Source organism: Ranitomeya imitator, chromosome 2 (genome assembly GCF_032444005.1).
Source record: "Ranitomeya imitator isolate aRanImi1 chromosome 2, aRanImi1.pri, whole genome shotgun sequence".
Lineage (NCBI taxonomy): Eukaryota > Metazoa > Chordata > Amphibia > Anura > Dendrobatidae > Ranitomeya > Ranitomeya imitator.
In genome coordinates, this window is record NC_091283.1 from 830,863,902 (window position 1) to 830,879,436 (window position 15,535).

Below are 15,535 nucleotides of genomic sequence, written 5' to 3' on the forward strand. Positions count from 1 at the left end.
TCTGAGCATGGGCCTGAGCCTATGCAATGTGATAGGACTTTGACCAGGGCTGAACGGCAAGAACACAGACGTCGGAATGGGCTATGTTTTTACTGTGGTGATTCCACTCATGCTATCTCCGATTGTCCTAAGTGCACTAAGCGGTTCGCTAGGTCTGCCACCATTGGTACGGTACAGTCTAAATTTCTATTGTCCGTTACTCTGATTTGCTCTTTGTCATCCTATTCTGTTATGGCATTTGTGGATTCAGGCGCTGCCCTGAATTTGATGGACTTGGAGTATGCTAGGCGCTGTGGTTTTTTCTTGGAGCCCTTGCAGTATCCTATTCCATTGAGAGGAATTGATGCTACGCCTTTGGCCAAGAATAAGCCTCAGTACTGGACCCAATTGACCATGTGCATGGCTCCTGCACATCAGGAGGATATCCGCTTTCTGGTGTTGTATAATCTGCATGATGTGGTCGTTTTGGGGTTGCCATGGCTACAGGTTCATAATCCAGTATTGGACTGGAAATCTATGTCTGTGTCCAGCTGGGGTTGCCAGGGGGTACATGGTGATGTTCCATTTTTGTCTATTTCGTCTTCCACTCCTTCTGAAGTTCCAGAGTTTTTGTCGGATTACCGGGATGTATTTGATGAGCCCAAAGCCAGTGCCCTACCTCCTCATAGGGATTGCGATTGTGCAATTAATTTGATTCCTGGTAGTAAGTTTCCTAAGGGCCGATTGTTCAATTTATCTGTGCCAGAACACGCCGCTATGCGGAGTTATATAAAGGAATCCTTGGAGAAAGGCCATATTCGCCCGTCGTCATCACCGTTAGGAGCAGGGTTCTTTTTTGTGGCCAAGAAGGATGGTTCTTTGAGACCTTGTATTGATTACCGCCTTCTTAATAAAATTACAGTCAAATTTCAGTATCCTTTGCCATTGCTGTCTGATTTGTTTGCTCGTATTAAAGGGGCTAGTTGGTTCACCAAGATAGATCTTCGAGGGGCGTATAATCTTGTGCGTATTAAACAAGGTGATGAATGGAAAACAGCATTTAATACGCCCGAGGGCCATTTTGAGTACCTGGTTATGCCCATCGGGCTTTCCAATGCTCCATCAGTATTTCAGTCCTTTATGCATGACATCTTCCGAGAGTACCTGGATAAATTCCTGATTGTGTATTTGGATGATATTTTGGTCTTTTCGGATGATTGGGAGTCTCATGTGAAGCAGGTCAGAATGGTGTTCCAGGTCCTTCATGCGAATTCCTTGTATGTGAAGGGGTCAAAGTGTCTCTTTGGAGTTCAGAAGGTTTCATTTTTGGGGTTCATTTTTTCCCCTTCTACTATCGAGATGGACCCTGTTAAAGTCCAGGCCATTTACAATTGGACTCAGCCGACATATGTAAAGAGCCTGCAAAAGTTCCTGGGCTTTGCTAATTTTTATCGGCGCTTCATCGCTAATTTTTCTAGTGTTGCTAAACCGTTGACTGATTTGACCAACAAGGGTGCTGAAGTGGTCAATTGGTCTTCTGCTGCTGTAGAGGCTTTTCAGGAGTTGAAGCGTCGTTTTTCTTCTGCCCCTGTGTTGTGCCAGCCAGATGTTTCGCTCCCGTTTCAGGTTGAGGTTGATGCTTCTGAGATTGGAGCAGGGGCTGTTTTGTCTCAAAGAAGTTCTGATGGCTCGGTGATAAAGCCATGTGCTTTCTTTTCTATAAAGTTTTCGCCTGCTGAGTGTAATTATGATGTTGGTAATCGAGAGTTGTTGGCCATGAAGTGGGCATTCGAGGAGTGGCGTCATTGGCTTGAAGGAGCCAAGCATCGCGTGGTGGTCTTGACAGATCACAAGAATTTGACTTATCTTGAGTCTGCCAAACGGTTGAATCCGAGACAGGCTCGATGGTCGTTATTTTTCTCCCGTTTTGATTTTGTGGTTTCGTACCTTCCGGGCTCTAAGAATGTGAAGGCTGAAGCCCTGTCAAGGAGTTTTGTGCCTGACTCTCCGGGTGTTCCTGAGCCGGCGGGTATTCTCAAAGAGGGGATAATTTTGTCTGCCATCTCCCCTGATTTGCGGCGGGTGCTGCAAAAATTTCAGGCTGATAGACCTGACCGTTGCCCAGCGGAGAAACTGTTTGTCCCTGATAGATGGACTAGTAGAGTTATCTCTGAGATTCATTGTTCAGTGTTGGCTGGGCATCCTGGAATCTTTGGTACCAGAGATTTGGTGGCTAGATCCTTTTGGTGGCTGTCTTTGTCACGGGATGTGCGTTCTTTTGTGCAGTCCTGTGGGACTTGTGCTCGGGCTAAGCCCTGCTGTTCTCGTGCCAGTGGGTTGCTTTTGCCCTTGCCGGTCCCGAAGAGGCCCTGGACGCATATTTCTATGGATTTTATTTCGGATCTCCCCGTCTCTCAAAAGATGTCAGTCATTTGGGTGGTTTGTGATCGCTTTTCTAAGATGGTCCATTTGGTACCTTTGTCTAAATTGCCTTCCTCCTCTGATTTGGTGCCATTATTTTTCCAGCATGTGGTTCGTTTACATGGTATCCCGGAGAACATCGTTTCTGACAGAGGTTCCCAGTTTGTTTCGAGGTTTTGGCGATCCTTTTGTGCTAGGATGGGCATTGATTTGTCTTTTTCCTCGGCTTTCCATCCTCAGACAAATGGCCAAACCGAACGAACTAATCAAACTTTGGAAACATATTTGAGATGCTTTGTTTCTGCTGATCAGGATGATTGGGTGTCCTTTTTGCCGTTGGCTGAGTTCGCCCTTAATAATCGGGCCAGCTCGGCTACTTTGGTTTCGCCGTTTTTCTGCAATTCTGGTTTCCATCCTCGTTTCTCTTCAGGGCAGGTTGAGTCTTCGGACTGTCCTGGTGTAGATACTGTGGTGGATAGGTTGCAGCAGATTTGGACTCATGTGGTGGACAATTTGACATTGTCCCAGGAGAAGGCTCAACGTTTCGCTAACCGCCGGCGCAGTGTGGGTCCCCGACTTCGTGTTGGGGATTTGGTTTGGTTGTCATCTCGTTATGTTCTTATGAAGGTTTCCTCTCCTAAGTTTAAGCCTCGTTTCATTGGTCCGTATAAGATTTCTGAGGTTGTCAATCCTGTGTCATTTCGTTTGGCCCTTCCTGCTTCTTTTGCCATCTATAATGTGTTCCATAGGTCGTTGTTGCGGAGATACATGGCGCCTGTGGTTCCATCCGTTGATCCTCCTGCCCCGGTGTTGGTTGAGGGGGAGTTGGAGTATGTGGTGGAGAAGATTTTGGATTCTCGTATTTCGAGACGGAAACTCCAGTACCTGGTCAAGTGGAAGGGTTATGGTCAGGAAGATAATTCCTGGGTTTTTGCCTGTGATGTTCATGCTGCCGATCTGGTTCGTGCCTTTCATTTGGCTCATCCTGGTCGGCCTGGGGGCTCTGGTGAGGGTTCGGTGACCCCTCCTCAAGGGGGGGGGTACTGTTGTGAATTCTGTTGTCGGGCTCCCTCCTGTGGTCATGAATGGTACTTCGGCTGGTTCTGTCCATGGACTTCCTCTGGTGGGTGTTTCTGAGTTTCCTTCCACAGGTGACGAGGTTAATTCGTTAGCTGGCTGCTCTATTTAGCTCCACTTGGATCTTTGCTCCATGCCACCTGTCAATGTTCCAGTATTGGTCTAGTTCACTCCTGGATCGTTCTTGTGACCTGTCTTCCCAGCAGAAGTTAAGTTCCTGCTTGTTTTTCTTTGGTTTGCTATTTTTCTGTCAAGCTTGCTATTTTTATTGTTGTCTTGCTTGCTGGAAGCTCTGGGACGCAGAGGGAGCGCCTCCGCACCGTGAGTCGGTGCGGAGGGTCTTTTTGCGCCCTCTGCGTGGTCTTTTTGTAGGTTTTTGTGCTGACCACAAAGCAACCTTTCCTATCCTCAGTCTGTTCAGTTAGTCGGGCCTCACTTTGCTAAATCCATTTCATCTCTGTGTTTGTATTTTCATCTTTACTCACAGTCATTATATGTGGGGGGCTGCCTTTTCCTTTGGGGAATTTCTCTGAGGCAAGGTAGGCTTTATTTTTCTATCTTCAGGGCTAGCTAGTTCCTTAGGCTGTGCCGAGTTGCATAGGGAGCGTTAGGAGCAATCCACGGCTATTTCTAGTGTGCGTGATAGGATTAGGGATTGCGGTCAGCAGAGTTCCCACGTCCCAGAGCTCGTCCTTATTATCAGTAACTATCAGGTCATTCCGTGTGCTCTTAACTACCAGGTCCATTATTGTCCTGACCACCAGGTCATAACAGCTACCTGTGTGGACAAAATACAAGATTTTTGGGGGGTTTTCTTGGGTTTTGTCTATGAAAGGCCACAGTGTGAACGAGTTCTTACACCTTGTATGTATACCAGCTTATAGTCCAGCTCAGTTTTTGGGTCATACATATTTTTCAGATTTGGTTGTGTAAGGCTGTAAACAAGGTGTGTGACGTTGAAGGTCACACCTAAGATCCTAACCAAGAGCCCTCCTGTCCCACCAGGTGAGGCCAAAACTGTATATGACACAAAATAGTTGGAGGTCTTATTTCAAATTTTCCAATGGGGCTTTCATAACGTTCCACAATCCAGAATTTTTCAGGACTGTTCTTCATTTTCATATACAGCCCTGGCAAATTCAGGCATATCCCTGCACAATAAAGGTGCGGTTTATATAACCCAGTGGACACTTCTGGATGGTTTGAGATGTTTCTAAGAAGGACATTACTTATTCCTATTTTACCACTGAACATGTTCGCAGTTATGTGCTAAGGAGCTTCAAGAGACCAGTGTAAGCTGAAGACATTTTGTTGCTTGTGACAGTGAGGCCAGTGAAATTTTTTTTTTATATAATTTAATTTTTAATTTCTCATTTTTTAAACTTATTTTTTATTTTAAAATATAGTTAAACCAGAGCTATGGTAAATTTGAGGTTTTCCCATTTTTTCAATATTAATAACAATTTTATATATTTTCTATTGCGTCTGAATTTTTTCCCCCCAGTATAAATAATGCTGTTTTAAATCTGTTTTTAAAATGCTGTTTAGTTTTCATTCCTGCCCCCCTCCACCAATGAGAAATGGCGCCTTCTTCCCTGTTTGTAAATCTGGACATGTTTACCAACTGGGTGTGATGCTCAAGAGGACGCCCACGAAGTAGAGAACCGCGCCCACTTGTCTAACGAGACTAGATTTATAAACCGGGTAAAGGGGGCCATATCTCAGGAATGGAGAGTCATAGGAACAAAAGAAAAACAGTGCTGGATTCAGGAAAACAACTGCATTTACACTGGATAATATATATTTATTTATGGCAAATGGAAGTTTTTTTTTGAGTAATGACAACAATCAGGGAATACACTGACCCCAAAAACTGCTGTCATTACCACATGACCAGCTCCGATAAAAGACAGGAAGAAATGTAATGGTGAACCATATTCATGCCCATGTCGACACAGTGGCTATAGTGGTATAGGAGCGGCAAGTTGCCGGAATTTTTAACAAAACCATATTGATATGAAAGGTAGCTGGTAATATTATGATATCACTTATCGGTTATGTGCACCTTTCATACGTTTTGGATATACCTTCTGATGTGCCTTAGATATAAATCCTAAGTTGGCACTGGAAAGGGGTAGGAAGGGACCCAACTAACAGCTCAAAGAAACAAAACAATGGATTTATTCCAAATACCAGGAACGTTCATCTAAAACTTCAGAGATTTTTGTAGCTTTGGCCTACGCTGTTGGATATTCCATTGGCTTCACTCGTATCAGTAAAGGTCCCATCGGCCAGACTTCCACCAGTATTACTGCATATACCGTCTTTTCTTAGCCCTGAGCTCCCACTTTGTCAGGCTCAATGTAGATACGAAATTATCAACCTTGTATTGCCATCATAAGGGTATTGGAATCTGTACTGTATCCATTGGATAGGGGATAACTTCGAGATTGAGGGGTGTCCATCTGCTGGACCCCACTGATCCCGATGACAAGGGCTCTGAAGAGCCTCATGTGAATGAAGTGGTGGTCAATCATGAGCACTGCCACTCCATTGATTCCTAAGGGAATGCTGAAGACCATCTCCAGTGGTGCCATTAAGAATGAAGTGCCTGGATGAGTGGGACTCTCAGCAGTCAATCTCCCTGGAATCGGGAGGCTACATGCTATCCTTGGGGATAGGAGAAACCTGACAAGTTTGAGAATACCCCTTAAGATATGTCTAAATTTGTAGCCATGTTTCACTGGAAAAACTAATAATGGTCACAGAACAAAGGCCACTGTCCCTTAACATTACAAAAGATTCTGATAATGGCTGTAAGGTCCAGCAGCCAATGGCCACTTTGGTAGTCTGAATCTGATGGACCATAGTCCTGCGAACCACACTTTTTGTGATTGATAAGCCCCTGCGGCATAATGTGGGCATCATGATGAAATATAATGGCACTGCAGGGCCTACTAATCAGAAAAAGTGCCACAGGTAAGAAGTTTGCAGAGCTCTGGTGTGGCAGCCATGGCCTACTGACATGGTCACTGAACTATGGTACTGTAAATCTTTTTGCTCAACTATTCTGTAAGGTTATTTCCAAACATATCAGCATTACTATAGATTTTCTCGAATGGGGGGCCCAACTGCTGGGATTCACACCAATACAACGAATATACTCGTCACTTGAGTTTTCCGAGCATGCTCGGGTGTTCTCCGAGTATTTTGGGCATGCTCATAGATTATGTTTGTGTCTCGATTTGCATTTGCTAGACAGCCTGAATTCATGCAGGGATTGCCTGTTTGTTAGGGAGTCCCCACATATATTCAGGCTGTCTAGCAGCCACAAATCATGCAGCTGCAGCGACACAAACATAATCTACGAGCACGCCCCAAATACTCGGAGACCACCCGAGCATGCTCGGAAAAACTCGAGTAACGAGCACACTCGTTCATCACTAATCCCCAGCATGGCAATGGAAATTATGAGATATTCACAGAATTATTGTACACAATTAACAACAAAGCCTAATTGTTGAGGATTTTAGCTAAGGGCACGCGAGATCTGTCCATAGTGCAATTTACTACATTCACTACACAGAAAATAAACAGCTCGTCTCCATTACCTATCATCATATCCTATTGGATAAGGCGTTACTGTAACAGGATCAGGAAACGGTTCTTCAGTGCTAAATAGAAAGACAAAAATGACAACAAAAACAGCAAAAATAATAAATATTTTCATAAATGATTAATGACAATAAATAGTGATGAGCGAGTATACTCGTTGCTTGGGTTTTCCTGAGCACGCTCGGGTGATCTCCAAGTATTTGTTAGTGCTCGGAGATTTAGTTTTCGTCACTAACTGGCATTTTAGTGGGGCACTGACTGGCATTGTAGCAGGGCACTGACTGGCATTGAAATGGTGCACTAACTGGCATTGGAAAGGTACACTGACTGGCATTGTGGTGGGGCACTGACTGGCATTGTGGTGGTGCACTGACTGGCATTGTAGTGGGACAATGACTGGCATTGGAGTTGGGCACTGGATGGCATTGTAGCAGGGCACTGACTGGCATTGGAATGGTACACTGAGTGGCATTGTAGTGGTGCACTGACTGGCATTGTGGTGGGACACTGATTGGCATTGTGGTGGTACACTGACTGGCATTGTAGTGGGGCACTGATTGGCATTGTAGTGGGGAACTGACTGGCAATGTAGTGGGGCACTGACTGGCATTGTAGTGGAGTACTGACTGCCACTGGAGTGGGGCACTGATTGGCATAGGAATGGGGCACTGACTGGCATTGTAGTGGGGCATTGATTGGCATTGCAGCGGTGCACTGAATGGCATTGGAGTGAGGAACTGACTGGCATTGGTGTGGAGTCACTGAATGGCATTGTAGCTGGAGACTGACTGGCATTGGAATGGGGCACTGACTTAATTGGTAGCCGCGCACTGCCTGGCATTGTAGTGGGGCACTGCTTGGCATTGGAGTGGGGCACTGACTGGCATTGTGGTGGGGCACTGACTGGCTTTGTAGTGGGGCACTGACTGGCATTGGAGTGGGGCACTGACTGGCATTGGAGTGGGGCACTAACTTGCATTGGAGCAGGGAACTGACTGGCATTGTAGCAGGGCACTGACTTGCATTGGAGCGGGGCACTGACTTGCATTGTAGTGTAGCATTATGTGACATTGTCCTGTGGTGCTGTCTAGCATTGGTGTGGGGCACAATTTGGCACTGTGGTGTGGTACTGACTTGCACTGACTGACATTGTGGTGGGATACGGGGGTACAGTATCTGTACATGTGCCGGTATCATGGGGAGTCCAGTGGTAAGTCTAAACCAAACCTTCCTTGGCTTTCTGATGCTGTCGAATAGTAATGGCAGAGGTGGGTGGGTTTAGACTTATCATGGCACTCCAAATGCCACTGTGGTGGCCACCATGGAAGCAGAAAAAACAGGGCACTAATCTGAGCGGATGAGGCAGCTAGGAGGCAAAATCATGGCACAAGGTACACACATGGGAATTGCATAGTCACTTTTCAGTCCCGGGATGGAAGATCCCTTTAAATAAACATATACAGATGTTTACTTGCTCAACAAAGACACAAAGAACACACTTCTAGTATCTTTCTGTCTACACTAGGCAGTATTAATATATATACCCAGAGGTTTTCCCTTTGTACACTGTTGGCTAAGTACACCGGTGCTTCTAGTCTTCGTAGCAGAGTAAATGACATGTCAGCCAAAAACTTACAGTTGAAATTTGGCCCGGCTGATGAGACCCAGGAGGGAGATGCTCAGGAGTAGTCGTTTCGTCCACATTGCGACAGGTGGGGATCACCTCTAAACCAACGGTGCAGCATTGTCTTCTTTTATAGCCCTAACTGAAGACATACCACCCACTTCCATGTGCTCATCACTTCCGGAACCAAACTGCTCCAGGCAATCACCAAACAGAAGATGTTTGTTCACCTTATTATGCAAGAGGAACCTTGGAACTTTTGCTTAATAGAAAAAGGTCAACAAAGGAAAACAGGAAATAATGAAGCGTTACGATGCCCATTGATTGTAATGCTCCTGCTGATACGTAGCATCTTCTTGAAAAATGTTTCTCTGTAAGTTAAGCTTATAATGTTTATAGGATGGATGTCGGGGGGATGAGAAGACCACTGATCTACTCTACAAAATGGTGGTGACGATTGTATGAATAAAGGTCGCAGATGACAAATGCAAGAATAGGCTATCAATGTTATTATCCTGGGAAGTGAGGTGATAGGCCTGTCTAAAGAGAGGTGTTTTTAAAAAAGCTTAAAAATGTGAAGGTTAGGTTTCAATTGGATTGGGGTGATGCAATGCTTAGGGATTCCTGTGGTGGGATTTGGGAGATGTGTGATGCTGGGGGACACTCCTGTGGTGTGAGATTTTGGGAGGTGTGCTATGCTGGGAGGTGGGGAAACCAATAACTTTATTCCTCCCAGCAGCCTCAGGCTTTCATTAATAGAGATACAGCCAGTATTGCGGTATGGCTTCAGTCACCAATTAGTGCATAGAGAATGGGGTCTTTAACCATACCACGGCAATGACAGCCGACTGTCAGTCAGAGCCGGGCTGCAGTTAAAGCCACCGCTTACAATGTAATGTGCAATTCTCCAGATAACTGTGTTATTTTCTGCAGAAGCAAGTCCTGGCTGGAAAAAAATGATGGCGGCCTGTGCTGGATAAAGAAGAAAAGGGAAGATAATGAACTTCAACTAGATGTCACTGGTGAGTCAGCAGGGCTGCCACTAGGAATTTCGGAGCCCCATACTGGCAAAATTTTGGGGGCCCCCTTGAGACTCCGCCCAGGCTCCACCCCTAGAACTGTCCACAGCCCCACCACTCTCTCTTGGAAAAACTCCAGTTCTCACCAATCACACATTTTACAGTTCCCATCACCAGATCACACATATAGCCAGCAGCTTTTGCTTTGGCCAAAAGGTTTTCAAGCCGCCACCATGACAAGGTAGACTCTTTTGGCCGAGCACTACTATACTCTATCCTATTAATTATTCGTTAAAAGATCCAATACAATTTTGGCCGTATTTTTATTTATATTCAGTTTTTTAAAATGACCAATAATATCACATGCAAGGGACAAATACCACCGCACCATGGCCAGACACCATATTACCAGCACATAGTGACCTATAATACCACATACAAGGAACAAATACCACCACACCATGTCCAGATCACATATTACCACCACAGTGACAAAATAATATCACACACAAGGGACTAATGCCACCACACCATCACTAGACCACATCTTACCTCCGTTTTGTGGGCAGCACGGTGGCTCAGTGGTTAGCACTGCAGCCTTGCAGCGCTGGAGTCCTGGGTTCAAATCCCATCAAGGACAACATCTGCAAGGAGTTTATATGTGCTCCCCATGTTTGCGTGTGTTTCCTCCGGGCACTCCGGTTTCCTCCCACATTCCAAAGATAGTGATAGGGAATTTAGATTGTGAGCCCCATCAAGGACAGCAATCCTAGGTATCCTTAAAAAATAAATTAATACATGACTGCAGTAATAATATATCTTAATTAGCCCCTATGGTAATAATATCCCCCATCCTGGCCCCTATGTGTCTCATTCCTGGCTCCAGCCATATGTTCTCCCATCCTGGCCCCATATGTTCTCCCATCCTGCCCTCATCAGTATCCATTCTGTCTGCCCCCATGGGATGTCCCGTGATCCTGCCCCATCTGTCTCCATCCTGCCCAATGATCCTGCCCCATCTATCTCCATCCTGCCCCATGATCCTGGCCCCTGTGTCTCCATCCTGCCCCTTGGTCCTGCCCCATCTGTCTCCATCCTGCCCCATCTGTCTCCATCCTGCCCCCTGTGTCTCCATTCTTGCACCCTGTGTCTCTATTCCCCTTCTGTCTCCCATCCTGCCCCCCTGCCGCTTTCAATAAAAATAAGTAAAAACTTTCTCCTTACCTTGAAACGCTCCTGCAGCAAAGTTCCCTCCACGCAGTTCAAGAGCGCACTTGCTGGCGAATGACAATGATGTCATACGTCGGCGACATGTGCGCTAACGTCAGCTGCCAGCCTCCAATTGGGCCCACATGGCAATAGAGTTGAACTGAACCTGCGTCTCGGATGCAGGTTCAGTTTCTGCACTGGCAGAATCCCAATGGCCCAATGACCAGAAGAGATGTATATAGTATATACAGAGCTCCTGTGTTTAATGTCACCGGTAATCACTGTATTAACTGTACACTGACACTATACACTGTATGCTATGTGCAGAGCTCCTGTTTATAATGGCACTTATGGTAATATTAGTACTGTGTGGCTTTTTTTTATTAACGGTCAGTATTGTAGTATTTAGTCACAATGTGGTGGTAATTTTTGGTTTGGTCATGGTTTGGTAGTATTTGTCCCTTGTATGTGGCAGTATTCATCCCCTAAACGTGGTCTTATTCGGTCAATATGTGGTGGCAATATGTGATCTGGTCATGGTGTGGCGGTATTTGTTCTTTGTACAGTTATATGAAAAAGTTTGGGCACCCCTATTAATCGTAAGCTTAATGTTTTATAAAAATAGTTTTTTTTTGCAACAGCTATTTCAGTTTCATATATCTAATAACTGTTGGACACAGTAATGTTTCTGCCTTGAAATGAGGTTTATTGTACTAACAGAAAATGTGCAATCTGCATTCAAACAAAATTTGACAGGTGCATAAGTATGGGCACCCTGATCATTTTCTTGTTTTAAATACTCCTACCTACTTTTTACTGACTTACTAAAGCACTTTTTTTGGTTTTCTAACCTCATTGAGCTTTGAACTTCATAGCCAGGTGTATGCAATCATGAGAAAAGCTACTTAAAGTGGCCACTTGCAAGTTGTTCTCCTGTTTGAATCTCCTCTGAAGAGTGGCATCATGGGCTCCTCAAAACAACTGTCTAATGATCTGAAAACAAAGATTATTCAACATACTTGTTCAGGGGAAGGATACAAAAAGCTGTCTCAGAGATTTAACCTGTCAGTTTCCACTGTGAGGAAAATAGTAAGGAAATGGAAGAACACAGGTACAGTTCTTGTTAAGGCCAGAAATGGCAGGCCAAGAAAAACATCAGAAAGGCAGAGAAGAAGAATGGTGAGATCAGTCAAGGACAATCCTCAGACCACCTCCAGAGAGCTGCAGCATCAACTTGCTGCAGATGGTGTCACTGTGCATCGGTCAACTATACAACGCACTTTGCACAAGGAGAAGCTGTATGGGAGAGTGATGCGAAAGAAGCCGTTTCTGCAAGCACGCCACAAACAGAGTCGGCTGAGATATGCAAAAGCACATTTGGAGAAGCCAATTTCTTTTTGGAAGAAGGTCCTGTGGACTGATGAAACCAAGATTGAGTTGTTTGGTCATACAAAAAGGCGTTATGCATGGCGGCCAAAAAACACAGCATTCCAAGAAAAACACTTGCTATCCACAGTAAAATTTGGTGGAGGTTCCATCATGCTTTGGGTCTGTGTGGCCAATGCCGGCACCGGGAATCTTGTTAAAGTTGAGGGACGCATTAATAATTTATTATTGAGTATATTATGATGATGTGATTTAAAAAATAAAGTAATTCTATATAAGAAGATTGAATAAAACAAAAAAGTATAAACAGAAAAACAGAGCACACTATTTCCATGTTGTTCTGCAGCTCTGATTTGCCTAGGTAGTGTCTATAAATTTACATCTGTTAGCCAGCATAAATACATGTGGGGGTTGCCTGGTTGCTAGGGAATCCCCACATGTAATCAAGCTGGCTAATAGCTGTAAATAAGCCAGCTGTGGTGAGGAAAACTAAATCTCCGAGCACTAAAAAATACTCGGAGGACCCCCGAGCGTGCTCGGGAAATCTCGAGTAACAAGTATATTCGCTCATCATGATCTATAAATGATTGAGTACATTTTTTGAACATTTGTGAAACATGAAGCGGAAAGGAGGCACTACCTGTCCAATCTGCTTAGTGTGAAAACACTTTTTCCCCCCAACCAAAACGTCCATCAGCTGCTTGTGGGTACATGAGATACTTAGTACAGGCTGAGGTTCTATGGTTAACCCCTTTCTGCCATTGGACGTACTATTCCGTCCATGTGGGGTGGGCCCTAATTCCCAAGGACGGAATAGTACGTCCAGCGCGATCGGCCGCGCTCATGGGGGAAGCGCGACCGATCGCGGCCGGGTGTCAGCTGCCTATCGCATGTGCCAGGAGTGGTCACGGACCGCCCCCGGCATATTAACCCCCGGCACACCGCGATCAAACATGATCGCGATGTGCCGGCGGTACAGGGAAGCATCCCGCAGGGAGGGGTGATCGCGTTGCTGCGAAGGTCTCCTACCTCCTTCCTCGCTGCAGGCCCCGGATCCAAGATGGTCGCGGCATCCGGGTCCTGCAGGGAGGAAGGTGGCTTCACAGAGCCTGCTCAGAGCAGGCACTGTGAAGGCTGCACTGCTCTAAGTGAGATCAGTGATCTGACAGAGTGCTGTGCACACTCTCAGATCACCGATCTGTGATGTCCCCACCTGGGACAAAGTACAAAGTAAAAAAGTAAAAAAAAACATTTCCACACGTGTAAAAAAAAAAAAAAAATAATTCCTAAATAATGAAAAAAAATATATATATTATTCCCATAAATTCATTTCTTTATCTAAATAAAAACAAACAAACAATAAAAGTACACATATTTAGTATCGCCGCGTCCGTAACGACCCCACCTATAAAACTATATCACTAGTTAACCCCTTCAGTAAACACCGTAAGAAAAAAAAAAAAAACGAGGCAAAAAAACAACGCTTTATTATCATACCGCCGAACAAAAAGTGGAATAACACGCGGTCAAAAAGACAGATATAAATAACCATGGTACTGCTGAAGGCGTCATCTTGTCCCGCAAAAAACAAGCCACCATACAGCATCATCAGCAAAAACATTAAAAAGTTATAGTCCTCAGAATAAAGCGATGCAAAAATAATTATTTTTTCTATAAAATAGTTTTTATCGTATAAAAGCGCCAAAACATAAAAAAATTATATAATTGAGGTATCGCTGTAATCGTACTGACCCGAAGAATAAAACTGATTTATCAATTTTACCAAACGTGGAACAGTATAAACACCTCCCCCAAAAGAAATTCATGAATAGCTGGTTTTTGGTCATTCTGCCTCACAAAAATCAGAATAAAAAGCGATCAAAAAATGTCATGTGCCCGAAAATGTTACCAATAAAAACGTCAACTCGTCCCGCAAAAAACAAGACCTCACATGACTCTGTGGACCAAAATATGGAAAAGTTATAGCTCTCAAAATGTGGTAACGCAAAAAATATTTTTTGCAATAAAAAGCGTCTTTTAGTGTGTGACGGCTGCCAATCAAAAATCCGCTAAAAAAACAGCTATAAAAGTAAATCAAACCCCCCTTCATCACCCCCTTAGTTAGGGAAAAATGAAAAAATTTTAAAAATGTATTTATTTCCATTCTCCCATTAGGGTTAGGGTTAGGGCTAGGGTTAGGGCTAGGGCTAGGGTTAGGGTTAGGGCTAGGGTTAGGGTTAGGGTTAGGACTAGGGTTAGGGCTAGGGTTAGGGTTAGGGCTAGGGTTAGGGTTAGGGCTAAGGTTAGGGCTAGGGTTAGGGTTAGGGCTAGGGTTAGGGCTAGGGTTAGGGCTAGGGTTAGGGCTAGGGTTAAGGCTACAGTTAGGGATGGGGCTAAAGTTAGGGTTAGGGTGTGGATTACGGTTGGGAAAAGGGTTGGGATTAGGGGTGTGTCAGGGTTAGAGGTGTGGTTAGGGGTACCGTTGGGATTAGGGTTAGGGGTGTGTTTGGATTAGGGTTTCAGTTATAATTGGGGGGGTTCCACTGTTTAGGCACATCAGGGGCTCTCCAAACGCGACATGGCGTCCAATCTCAATTCCAGCCAATTCTGCGTTGAAAAAGTAAAACAGTGCTCCTTCCCTTCCGAGCTCTCCCGTGTGCCCAAACAGGGGTTTACCCCAACATATGGGGTATCACCGTACTCAGGACAAATTGCACAACAACTTTTGGTGTCCAATTTCTCCTGTTACCCTTGGGAAAATACAAAACTGGGGGCTAAAAAATAATTTTTGTGGGAAAAAAAAGGATTTTTTATTTTCACGGCTCTGCGTTATAAACTGTAGTGAAACACTTGGGGGTTCAAAGTTCTCACAACATATCTATAAAAGTTCTTTGTGGGGTCTAGTTTACAATATGGGGTCACTTGTGGGGGGTTTCTACTGTTTAGGTACATTAGGGGCTCTGCAAACGCAATGTGACGCCTGCAGACCATTCCATCTAAGTCTGCATTTTAAATGGCGCTCCTTCCCTTCTGAGCCCTCCCATGCGCCCAAACGGTGGTTTCCCCCCACATATGGGGTATCAGCGTACTTAGGACAAATTGGACAACAACGTTCCGGGTCCAATTTCTCCTGTTACCCTCGGGAAAATACAAAACTAGGGGCTAAAAAATAATTTTGGGGGGAAAAATTTTATTTTTTATTTTC

At 44.7% G+C, this 15,535-nt stretch overlaps 1 protein-coding gene across 2 annotated transcripts in view; it reads right to left on the minus strand.

Annotated features, from left to right (window-relative positions):
* Window positions 1-8,852, minus strand: part of LOC138666015 (ovostatin-like) — a 71,014-nt gene extending 62,162 nt beyond the window's left edge. For both annotated transcript variants that reach the window (XM_069754070.1, XM_069754069.1), the window contains exons 1-2: window positions 8,729-8,852; window positions 7,089-7,151 (exon numbers count right to left, since the gene is read on the minus strand). In XM_069754070.1, the coding sequence (XP_069610171.1) occupies window positions 7,089-7,151; window positions 8,729-8,796 (131 nt within the window). In that variant the 5' untranslated portion in view covers window positions 8,797-8,852. The remainder of the gene's footprint in view (window positions 1-7,088; window positions 7,152-8,728) is intronic.
* Window positions 8,853-15,535: the final 6,683 nt, after the last annotated feature.